Genomic DNA, 12302 nt, shown 5'->3' on the forward strand with positions numbered 1-12302 from the left:
TGGAAGAGTTCAACATCCTTGGTGCTGGCTTAAGCCAGGGTCTAGGTAGCCCTGTGTGCACTCACACTTGAAAAGCCCATCTTGCAGCTTGTAGGGCTCAGATGCACAGGGAGATGGGGCGGGAAAACTTCGTCTTCCTGAACTCCTCAGCTTGGACTTGTCTCCTGCAGCTGGTTTTGCAGAGGGGCCCTTTCAGTGGTACAGCAGTGAAAGCAGCCCTGTCTTCATGCAGCAGGAATTCTGAGGAGACTGAGGAGGTGCTGAGTGAGGGGAAGATCTGGCCCTGTCTGTCGTTCCCAGCAGCAGCCGAGAGTGGGAGCCAGGAAAGGGTTTATGGCTGGGACACCAGTGCATTGTCCCCCCTTTCCACTGATTTATGGGCTGAGATACCAGAGGCTGTGCCTTTCCTTCTGATAGTCCTTGATGAACTTTCCTTCCATGAATTCATCATAATGAGTTTTTCCAGCCTAGTGAACTTTTGGCCCGCCAGGCAATGTTCCCCCATTTAACCGTGTCCTGTGTGGTGCATCTGGCTGAGTTCCCCTGTGCTCCTTCCTGCTGCTGCTTTTGCGCTTTGAAAACCCTAAAAAAAGGTGCTGGGGTGAAGAGAGGTGTCCCTGGTGACCACTGACCACTGCAGAGTCAGGCTCATGGGGTGCAAGGCCAGGCATCCAGCCTGAGGCAGGGAGAGGCACCGAGTGGCCAGGCCCAGGGCTGGAGTTCAGCTTTTCCTTTCATCAGGCTGCCACCAGGTCCTGCAGAGGAGAAGCCTCACAGAAGAATGAGTTCTTTCACAGACTCTCAGGATCATTTAGGCTGGAAAATCCCTCCCAGCCCAGGCAGTCCCAGCTGTGCCTGATGCCCACCTTGTCCCCAGCCCAGAGCACTCAGTGCCACCTCCAGCCCTTCCTTGGACACCTCCAGCCATGGGCACTCCAACCCTCCCTGGGCAGCCCCTGCCAAGGCCTGAGCTCCCTTTCCATGCACAAATTCCTGCTGCTGGCCAAGCTGAGCCTCCCCTGGCCCAGCCTGAGGCCGTTTGCCCTTGTCCTGTCCCTGTTCCCTGGGAGCACAGCCCGAACCCCCTGGCTGTCCCCTCCTGTCAGGAGTTGTGCAGAGCCACAAGGTCCCCCCTGAGCCTCCTTTTCTCCAGGCTCAGCCTTTTCCCAGCTCCCTCAGCCTCTCCTGGGGCTCCAGCCCCTTCCCCAGCTCCCTTCCCTGCCCCTGGGCTCAGAATTAGATGTATTTCAAAACCTGATCAAGCTGCTTGAAACACAGATCCCCTGTAGTGCCTGCTGCTTGTGAAACCACTGGACTTTTCTGTAAAGACAGAGGATTTCTTTCCTGACCAGGGATATGTTTGGCATGGTAAAAGGAGGTATCTACCCCCATATCACTGAGACCTGTTCTCAGGTTTAGGGTGCCTGTCCTGCCATGGCAGGAGGTGGGGCATGTACAGTGCCATATTTACCATAGAGAACCACAACCCACTAATTAAATTCCTGAATCTCATATTCAACGGGGGAAAAAAAAAGTTATTTACACGTGGATACAACTCCTACCTGGAAATCTTTTTGATACTGAAGTTAATGTGTAGTAGAATCTGTACCTTTGCTCTCTTTTCCTCTTGTCCCTGTAACCTGAGGGACTGATACTCAGCTTCCCATTTCTGTAACCAGATCTTTTTCTCCAGGAGAAGGTAGAGAAGCAGGGCCGTGTCTTCTGGGTGGTTTTCCTGGCATGCATCAAACCAAGGCAGTCCTCCTGCAATGTCAAACCCATTGTCTGCAAAAGGAGCAGGGGCCCAGCGGCTCAGGCGGGTTCATCTGGGGGAGATCATTTAGCAGAACTGCTCTCAATATCAAGCATTGGGCAATCATGGAGGGCTTTCGTGTTTAAATTGTTATTTTTGTCAGTGCCTGACAAAATGCCTTGTTTGTTAAATATTTGTTGCCCCTGCAGCTGTCCCTCGAGATTTCAGGAATGAAGACGGAGGGGGGCAGGGGGGGATTGTTTTTATAACATCTGCACTGGCCTTACAAGTTTATCCCAAAAATGTAGGAGCACAGAATGAGTCACTAGCTTTTCTGCATCGAGGAAATGAGAGTAGTGACATCATCTCATTCCAAGATAAGGAAACGCCTGAGCTGGGAGCCTTCAGAGAGGCAGATTTCAGTACCCAACTGCTGAGTTGGACTCACAGCATGGAAATCAACATCTGATTTGTGAAGTTACTGGAACATGAGCCTGATTCTGTTGATTTTCTTCTCTTTTTTTTTTTTTTTTTTGTGTGCCAGTGTTGTCTGAAACTTGATTGTGACAACCCAAGCTGTGCAAATTTATGCCAAGAGGAAAATATTTGAGCTGCCATCAGCAAATAAGGTCTTGCTAAGAGCTCAGAAATTCTTGTGGCTTAAGAAAACACGGCTTCAGCTTAACAGCAGCTTGAAAATGGTGTGTGTTAGAGGGGTTTGGCATCCCCAGCTGTCTGTCTCCAGGCTGAAAGGCTGCTTGTTTCGGGGCACTGGGATGGCTCTGCTGCTCTCCTTAAGGTTTTCTGTGTTACGTTCCTGGCAGGGCCCCGGGGGCGATGCCAAAAGGAACAGGCAGCGAGTGCCAAGGAGAGACTGAGTCTGCTGGGCTTTATTCGGAGCACGGGGTGGAGAAAGGGATCCCAGCCCAGCATCCTGCCCGGGACAGGGAGTGCTGGCAGCCCCTCAGCCTCGGCAGGGCTTTGGGGACACGGCGCTGTCACTGCTGGAGAGAAAACACAGCGGGGTCCCTGCTCACCTCCAGTGCTGGGAAAGGGGGCTCATCCCATGGGCAGGGAACAGGGGGACAGCAGCAGGGGAGCAGGGAGGTGGGCAGTACAAAAGATGCTCGCGAGGTGCCACTTCCCCATCTGGGCCTGCATCCTGAAGGGTTAAATAGGCAAAATTTCCAGGGTAACTCCGCCTTGCTGGGGATTTTCCATGGGGAAGAGTTGGGGCTGGGTTTGAAGCATTTTCTGCCTTAGTGCAGTAAATGAATATCTGGGGAAAGTCCATAGGTTTTGGGTTACAAGAGCTAAGCTGGGATGTAAGAGATGCCAAGGTCTCTCCATTGTTTTTCAATATGATGGTAATCAAATCTTCCACAGACAACCCCCCTCCTTTTTCTCTCTTCCTCCTTTTCTTTGGAGTATCAATTTTGCTCTTCTTCAGCAAATGACTCTTTCACAGGAGTTTTTCCACCCTGGTTGCTCGTGGATACAGTATCACTCTTTTGCCAGAGCAGCCCTCCTAGAAGACAAAAATTTTTTAAGGAAAAGTTCTGATAAATGTAATTTTTATACATCAAATGCAACTGGTAGGAACTTTTTTTTTTTTTTTCCAGTAGCTGGCAGGAGTTGGGAGGGTTTTTTTAATGATAGGGTAGCTCACTCTCCTGAGGCTTAGGGAAGTGCTTGACTGAGAATCACAGAATCTCCTGGGCTGGAAGGGACCCACAAGGATCATCAAGTCCAATTCTTGACCCTGCACGGGACACCCCAATAATCCCTCCATGTGCTCCATCCCACTGCTTGTCTGTGCAAGTGAGGGCTTGCTTGATCATTCTATCATTTTAAAAGCCCGTTCTACCATTTGCAAATAGGATCAGCTGAAAACATTTTGAAAGCCTCTATTTTTATTTTGCTCTAATTTTTCCTTCCTGGAGACATGTCCAGGCTGTGGTACTGAAATAGGGTGTGTGTGAAACGCTCGGCTGGAAAAAAATGAATCATATTCCTGGTGCTGTGAGCTTGCCCTATAAATAAAAAGGCAGCTGGGGGAGCCCTGACCCTGCCCTGGCTGTCGGGTCAGGGTTTCCCCGGGGCGCTGCCAGCTGGATGCTGGTCCTGGTGCTGAGTGAGCCGGACGTGTGAGTAACGTGCCCTTCTCCGCAGCCTCGGCGTGAGCCGTGGCCTTGGGAGCCAGGCCCTCTCCAGAGCAGGATGCTGCTGCAGCCTGCAGTGAGCTGCAGCTCCTGGACAGCCCCCAGCTCCTGTGCCAGCTGCAGCAGGCAGGGGTCAATTGAGGGCACCATAAGGACACGGGCTTGGAGCTGATGGGCCACCGCCATGGCCAGCATGGCTGTCTGTGCCTCATCTCCCTCTGCAGCGTCACAAGCTCTGCCTTCTCTGGGTGGCTGTGGGTTTCTTATCTTCTTTTCTTCTGTTGGAGCTGGGATTAATACTCAGGAGACGCGGTTTTGTGTTCAGACTCAGTGTTTATTAATTATCTATAGTACAGTCCCGCAAGTTGTGAGTTCTAGCTAGCAAAGTGAAAAATGGCTCTGTCTCTAGCTCTCTCCAAGGTCTTTTAAGCATAAACTGTCCAATAACGAGAGGACACCTAGATTATTTTTACATTTAGTCCAATAACTAAACACTCATGGCCCGCAATGCAGACTTTTTCACCCAATTACAAAACACCACCCAGACCCATGAAGAAGAAGGTGAAAGAACTTAGCCTGTGCCCTAAATCCTCCATCTTGCTTTATATATATATTACTATATACTAAAAATTTAAATCCTAAGTTTTGCACCCTGTGATATCACACACTTCTATTTAAACTCCACACCCACAATCCCAGTGCTGTCACTCAGTTTTGGAAGCCCCTTCCACGGCCTCAGGTCAATGCAGTGTTTGCCTGAAGGTCAGTGCCTGTGAGCACAGAAAGTCTGAAATTCTCAGTGCCCAGGGTTCCAACAGGTGGCCTGAAGGTGCTGTGTGCACTCAGGGGATCTCTGGAATGTCTGCTCAGCCTCCCTCTGTCCTTCACTTCCACCCCTCAGCTGTGGAAAGTGGCACTTGCAGTTGGTCCTTGCCATGCTCGCACTCGTGATGCAGCCATGGAAGTGCTGGTGAAGAACTGGGGATGTGGAGGCAGGAGGAGGTGCTGCCCTAAGGACCAGAGTTTATACTTGAATTCCTAGTGGAAGATGACACAACATCCGTGCAATTTGCTGGGACAACCCTAAATCCAAAAGGTCAGCAGAAGAGCTGGGGAGGGGCTCTGATGAGGAGCAGCTCAGGCAGTTGGGAAAGGGGCTGAGCCTGGAGAAAAGGAGGCTCAGGGGGACCTTGTGGCTCTGCACAACTCCTGACAGGAGGGGACAGCCAGGGGGGGTCAGGCTGTGCTCCCAGGGAACAGGAACAGGATGAGAGAAAACAGCCCCAAGTTGCACCAGGGGAGGCTTAGATTGGATATTAGGAACCGTTTTTCGTGGAAAGGGTTGTAGAACATTGGATTGGGCTGCTCAGGGAAGTGGTGAAATCACCATCCCTGGAAAATCAAAAAACTCATATTAAACAGCATGTGGCTATGGCCCTTGAGGACATGGTTAGTGGTGAACATGGTGGTGGTGCTGAGTTGATGGTTGGACTTGGTCTTAAAGGTCTTTTCCAGCCTTAACACCTCTATAAGTCTATGATTATAAATGTTTATTGTCTGGCACTTTTTCTATTAAACGTGCAGTGGTTCTGCTCCCAACAAACATCAGTGACGTGTGGGAGGGGCCCACAGACCTCATGCTTTTAACTGTCAGATGAGAAGAGAAGATGCTCCCTGATAAGATCTCCTTGAGTAGTCACACATAATTTATGTGGGCAAGCACAGCTACTCCCTTCCAGGGCCAATTACTCAGGAGGAGCTGAGGTCACTTTTTTGGATGCTATCAATTGAGCAATGGTGACTCTCAGAGCAGAGGACTCTGATGGCTCCTGATTTCCAACAAGACTCTCTTATCTCAGTGGCCACATCTCTTTATTCAGGAGGATCACTCAGGAAAAACCTCCTGCCTCTGGCTGCAACCTGCTTTCACACAGCAGGGCAGCCTCTTGTCCCACCAGGGTGGTTGATGGAAAGCTTCTTCCCTTTGGAAACCAAGCCAAGAGACCCTTGACAGGCAGCTCAGCCAAGCCTGATGCTAAAGACAGCCAAGATCTTGGTGTCTTGCTGTTTGGCAGCCTCATGGAAGGGCTCAGCAGGAGGTGAGACCAAAAGCAGAGCTGTGATTTGGTTTCTTGGTCCGCTGCGGCCTCAGTCCGCGGTTTGGAGCGACGTGTTTGTTTTTTTCTCATTTCCTGGATGAGGTAAGGCAGGGTGGGCTGAGCACTGAGCTCATCCAGACAGGGCCAAGCAGCAGATTTCCAAGCAATGGGGAGAGCATGGCAGTGTCATCTTTGACCATCTGTCTGGCAGGGGATGCACGGCCCTGCTTTGGAGATGCTGCTGGGACGTTTATTGCCTTGTTTGGGGCTGAATTGCAAGTCACAAGTTCCTCTCCCAAACCTCATTTCCTTGCCCCAGCCTATTCCAGGACATGTTTAGCAGTGTCCTAAATTGTCCCTGCTTTAGGGCCCAACATCCAGATGTCAACGTTGTGCTGATGATTGGATTATCTACTTAAATAGGTATGATTGCAATGACAGGGTTAAAACCCCGAGAATCAAATCAGTAGGGCAGCCCTGCATCTGATCCATCCACTGCTGCTCTCTGCCCACCACCCACCTTGCAGGATATGCTCTTCCTAGGCAAAATCTCTCCAGGATTTGCTCTCAGGCCATTAATGATCAGTTTTCCTGGTGCCTCCAGTCCCTTCCACCACACTTCAGCTCTGCCTTCCCAAACCATTCCTAGACTGGTGCATGATGAGCTGGGAAGTTGGTCTTTCCCACTGAAGAGCCCATTCCCAGCTAAGCAAGCTCCCAGCCCAGCCATCCAGTTGCTCAGGGTTGGGAAGAGTTTCCTGGGAAGTTTATGAACAGAGCACAAAAAATCTGAGGGATTTGGTACCATCTGGAGCTCCTAGCAGGTGGGAGAGGTGTGACAGTGCTGCTGAATTGCAAAAATGCCCTCAGTGGTGCTTTCCCAAGCTCCCAAAGGTGCCAGCGTGCAAAATAACAGCTCTGAGATGCTCACACAGCGCAGATTTATGGCACAGCAACCTGTACTTAGAACAATCTCCTTACATCAGCCATGTAGGAATGTGCCAGATCCTGCATCTTCCCGAGGCATGGACGTTATCATGGCTCATCTCCTGCAGGACACAGCCTGAACTCCTGGGGATGGGATAAAATTCATCCATGGTGGTGCTGTCTTGCCTTTGTGAGCTTAAAACGCCCAAACTTTTGACAGCCCCTTGCAAAAAAAACCAAAACACAAAAAGCAACAAAACAGGACAAACCACAGGAACCAAGTCTTATGCTATTTATCTTTTCTTCTCTGAGTCACAGGTTGTGTAGCATTCACTCACCTTTTCAGGGGCAGGTCTAGAGATGTTTTGGGTTTTTTATAGAAGCACAGACTGGTTTGTGTTGGAAAGGACCTTAAAGCCACCCAGTGCCACCCCTGCCGTGGGCAGGGACACCTTCCACTGTCCCAGGCTGCTCCAAGCCCCATCCAGCCTGGCCTTGGACACTGCCAGGGATCCAGGGGCAGCCACAGCTGCTCTGAGCACCACTCCCCAGCCTCACAGGGAAGGATTTCTTCTGTATAACTAACCTAAATTTCCCCTCTTTCAGTCTGATCTCATTCCCCTTGTCCTGTCACTCTGGTGAACAGTCCCTTTCCAGCTTCCCCGTAGGCTCCCTCAGATACTGGAAGGTTCTGTGAGGTCTCAGCCTTCTCTTCTCTCTCTCTCTGCATATGTATCCAGGATATATTTATATCTTCATTCCCTCCTTGTTCTTTCCCTTGCGTGCCTCAGTTGGGAACACCATCCTCACAATTAACAAGGTCTTGTGGATGTTTCATGTGGAGCATTCCTTGTGGAGGTGCTGTGGCTGGAGCTGCAGGGCACAGCCAGGCTGTTTCACCTGCAGCCCTGCAGAGACTCTGGGGTCAGCAACATTAGGAAGCACCAGAATTAGGAAGCCCCAGAGCTGAGGCTTGTGGCTCAGCGTTGTGCTGGTGCCTTGTTTGCTGGGGAATGCTCATGGATTGTTTCCTCTGCCTCCCATCCCATCACGAGCCCAGCTCGGCTGCTCCTGCCCCAGCTGCAGTTCTCGTGTTACACAGGCAGTAAATTAGCACCTGAAGTCGCTCTCGTTTTGCAAGCCCGATTAAAATAATAGCTGAGTCTGTCTGTGTTTGAAACTGGCAGGGAGGGTGTCTCTGCCCAGACTCTGTGTCCTGCCTGCCCGCAGGGGGATCAGTCACCTGGCAGTGCTCCTGCAGCAAAGCCAGTCACCCTCTCCCTTCTCCCTGCTGGCGTGAAGGCATCGCCACCAGAAACACCCTGGGCAGAGGCAGAGAGCCTCCAAAAAATGAGTCTGTGCTGCTGAGGCAGAAATCCAACTCACACCAGAGCACCAGAGTTCACCGTGCTGGCTCATTAATGAATTTGCATTTCCCTCTCATCTGTTTGTGCCAGCAGAGATTTCCTTTTGCCCTGAGAGCAGCAGAAGATAACAGGAGTGCTTTGTTCTGCTCTGTTTTCTCAGGGATCCACCAACGTGGTTTACCAAGCCCATCATGTCAGCAGGACTAAGAGAGGACAGGTCGTCGGCACCAGGGGAGGATTCCGAGGCTGCACGGTTTGGCTCACAGGTATTTCTGTCTGGGTGTGAAAGCGTGGCCTCACCTGTGAAACTGCAGGAGCGTGGCTGGCAGCTGGGGATTTGGGATCTGCAGGAAACGTCAGCGTTCCCTGCGAGCCGGGAATTGCAAAACATCCCCACGTGGGAAACGCAGACACGCGGTGCTGGCGCAGCAAGATGTTCTCCCTGGCAGCTGCTGCTGCCCATAACTAATGTTTTTATGGATTTCCCAGCTGCTTTCAGGCTCCTTTGAACACGTCAGAGGCCCTCGGGGGGTAGCACTTGTTGTTCCCAGGAGTGTAGCTGAGGAAGCCTTGGCTCAAATCCAGGCAGTCTTTGGCAGTGGAACGCACCCAGGGTTGTCCAAAACGCGGATGTTTTCATTCAGGAGCGGTGGGAAGTTTATTGGGACCTGTAGGTCTGCTGTGTTTGAGGCAGCACGAGGCAGTCACCTTGTCTGGAGAATAAACACTCCCAGCCACAGGGTCATGCTGGAAGCAATCCCTTGCATTTTTTTGTTGCCCTTCTCTTCTGCCTTGAAGTATAAACTCATTGTCTGGGGATTTAGGGGTGCCAGAAATGACAGTTGCATTTCTCATTTCTAATATTTAGACAAGTCTGTCTTTTGCCAGTTGTCCAGTTGTTCCTTTGCTTCTTAAATATTGGCATTTTCTTTGGCTGCTGGAGGATGCTGAAGGATGTGCTTGGAAGGATTTGTAAAGCCATTCTGATTTGCCTTCCTGTCACCATAGTTTGTAGATACTGCATTAAAGCACATTTCTGTTCTGTTCCCTCAATTTTGAAGTGCACAATCTGCTTTTATATAGTTTCTGGAGCCAAAAAGCCCTACCCAAGGCAATTTCCTTCCTTTTTTTGAGTATTACTCAAAAATCTTGTGTCTGAAAGGTTTGAGCTGGCCTAGGTGATGATTATTCTTTGAAATACACACCTAGAGAAGGAGGTGATAAGGGACCTTTGCTGCTGGAGCCTGTCCCACTCCACATGGTTGCACCAAGAGCCTCTCCTTGGGTTCAGAATGGGAGAGCAGTTGGCTCTTGACACTGGGAGCAGGGGGAAGAAGAGGAAGATGTGGAGAGACCTGGAGGAAGCAGCATCCTTTCAAACTTACCCTGTTTCCTGGAACCCATGTGTCCCAGCACAGCCCAGCCAGAGGCTCTGTTGGGTTGGACCCCTCCAGAGGTTGGGCTGTAGACACTTTTCTCACGGCGTTAATGCTACCCCTTCAGTAATCAAAAAGGGCTCTGTGAAGGATGAATCCAACAGCCTTTAGGAAGGAATGAGGTAGGGAACTTCAGACAGAAGGAGTTTGGCCGCCGGTGTCACAGTTGTGCTGTCATTTTCACTCTCCTGACCTCAAACCTGACCCCTCGCTTTGCTGCCTCACCCAGGCCTTTCTGGAGCTGGCAAGACCACCATTGGCTTTGCTCTGGAAGAGTACCTGGTGGCTCATGGCATCCCGTGCTACTCCCTGGACGGCGACAACGTCCGGCACGGCTTGAACAAGAACCTGGGCTTCTCTGCGCAGGACCGCGAGGAGAACATCCGCCGCATCGCCGAGGTGGCGCGGCTCTTCGCCGACGCGGGGCTCGTCTGCATCACCAGCTTCATCTCCCCCTTCACCAAGGTGAGCTGCTTCTGAAGGCCCTGCTCTCTTCTCAGCTTTGCCTCAGCTGAGGAAGATGATTTAAGGAGAGGGTTTCCCAAATCCGCCGTCGGGCGCTTCGTGGAACGCCGCTGGCGCACAGCCGCGCACGCTCAGGGTGTGGAGGGCAGTGACCTCGCTGGGTAAATGCAGAGCTGCAAACTGATGGAAAGCTAAGAGGAGTTTAAGATCTCCCTGCTATTAACTCCTCAGAGGGAGAAAAGAGCCACAGAGGCAGCAGCCTGTCCTAGAGCTGTCACTGCTGTTTTGGAAGAAGATTTGACTGCGATTTTCACTGCTGTAGCTGCTGTTATCAGGCCCATGCAAGCAGTTCCTTTCTTCGTAGAATCAAGGAATCACTGAGGTTGGAAAAGACCTCTAAGATTATCATGTCTGACCGTTTCAACATAGGGCAGATAATTATTCACAATCTAAAGTACTGCTGTCCTGCCTAACAAAAAGATCTTGAGGTTTTGCATGGGAAAAGATGGAAACAGATTGAAGTTGTAGATTTTTACAATTTTAAGTATCTTTGAAGAAAAGGAGGGAAGTGAGGTAAAAAACCCTTATTACCTAAATGTACTTAGTGTACATTTAATAAGTCTGTAAGAGAGATTCATTTACTTGTGTCAAAATCCAGGGAGGTTTTTTTTGCTGCAATTCAGATTTTTCCCATCTGCCTTCTAACAGGATCGTCGAAACGCACGGAAGATTCATGAGGCAGCTGGACTTCCTTTCTTTGAAATCTTTGTGGATGCTCCTCTAAATATTTGTGAAAGCAGAGATGTGAAGGGCCTGTACAAAAAGGCAAGAGCTGGAGAGATCAAAGGTATGGAGGAGTGAGATCTTATTTTGCCTTTTGCTTTCCAAAGCTTTGGCTGCCGTGTCCTGGCAGAGCCACACATAGGGGTGGGTGTCTAAAGGCCCTTTGTAGTGCACAAGAGGATCCTGTTCCTCTAGTCCTGCTGTCACAAGTGTCACTCGTTGTACCCAGCATGGTTGAATGCCCCCTGGTTGTTTGTATAGCGTTCTTGGCTCTAAGGCTCTGATTATTCTATTCAATAAATTTAATTTGGGGGTTAATGGTCCGTAGGATTCACGGGGATTGACTCAGAGTATGAGAAGCCCGAAGCTCCTGAGCTGGTGCTGAAAACAAACGTTGCTTCGGTGTCTGAGTGCATCCAGCAGGTCGTGGAGCTGCTCCAAGCACAGGTGGGTCACTTCCCTGTCACCACCCCTGGCAGCTTTGGAACCCTGCTTTGGCACGTTGCCTTCTTGGTGTGCCTGTGAGAAGCAGCGTGTTACAAGTGCTGCCTGTCTGTGTCTTTCAGAACATCGTGCCCCAGGGCTCAGTCAAGGATGTTCTGGAGCTGTTTGTGCCTGAGGATAAACTCAGCAGTGTCCGGGCTGAGGCAGAGAAGCTGCCAGCAGTGGAGATCACTAAGGTATGGTCACACACAGGTTCTGACACCATTTAGCTGCTCCAAGGGTGGAAGCTTCCAGGAGGATGTGGCCAGAGGGGCCTGTGTTCCTCTGATGCCCCTGACCTTTTGTGGCTGTGGTTTATGGTGAGCTGAGGTGGGATCCTGGTCCTCAGCCATTTTCTGCCATGCCTCCACCCTGTGCTGCAGGGTGTGGGTCTCCTTGGCTGTGTTCATACAGCCCCACAAGTTCCAATTGCCAGAGGGCAGGGCTAGATGGGATATTGGGCAGGAATTGTTCCCTGGCAGGGTGGGCAGGCCGTGGCACAGGGTGCCCAGAGCAGCTGTGGCTGCCCCTGGATCCCTGGCAGTGCCCAAGGCCAGGCTGGACTTTGGGGCTTGGAGCAGCCTGGGACAGTGGGAGGTGTCCCTGCCATGGCAAGGGTGGAACAAGATGGGCTTTAAGGTCCCCTCCAGACCAAACCATTCTGGGATTCTAAGTTGTGCTGTGCAAGTGTGTAAGTCTGGCTTGAAAACCCCCAAGCTACATTCCCTGTGTCCTTCTCCCCCTTATGAATGTCCTGTATTTGAAGCAAAACAAAATGGAAATGCTGTTTCAGCAGAAGGAAAGGAAAAGCAGCCTCTGAGCGTGAC

The 12302-nt window shown here is 50.9% G+C and overlaps 1 protein-coding gene across 1 annotated transcript in view; it reads left to right on the plus strand.

The window, feature by feature from the left end:
- PAPSS2 (3'-phosphoadenosine 5'-phosphosulfate synthase 2) overlaps positions 1 to 12302 on the plus strand; it is a 28201-nt gene that overhangs the window by 5625 nt on the left and 10274 nt on the right. The window contains exons 2-6 of the mRNA XM_063406155.1: positions 8469 to 8574; positions 9974 to 10209; positions 10918 to 11056; positions 11321 to 11439; positions 11559 to 11672. Of these exons, the coding sequence (XP_063262225.1) occupies positions 8469 to 8574; positions 9974 to 10209; positions 10918 to 11056; positions 11321 to 11439; positions 11559 to 11672 (714 nt within the window). The remainder of the gene's footprint in view (positions 1 to 8468; positions 8575 to 9973; positions 10210 to 10917; positions 11057 to 11320; positions 11440 to 11558; positions 11673 to 12302) is intronic.

This window comes from Prinia subflava, chromosome 9 (assembly GCF_021018805.1).
Source record: "Prinia subflava isolate CZ2003 ecotype Zambia chromosome 9, Cam_Psub_1.2, whole genome shotgun sequence".
NCBI classification, from domain to species: domain Eukaryota; kingdom Metazoa; phylum Chordata; class Aves; order Passeriformes; family Cisticolidae; genus Prinia; species Prinia subflava.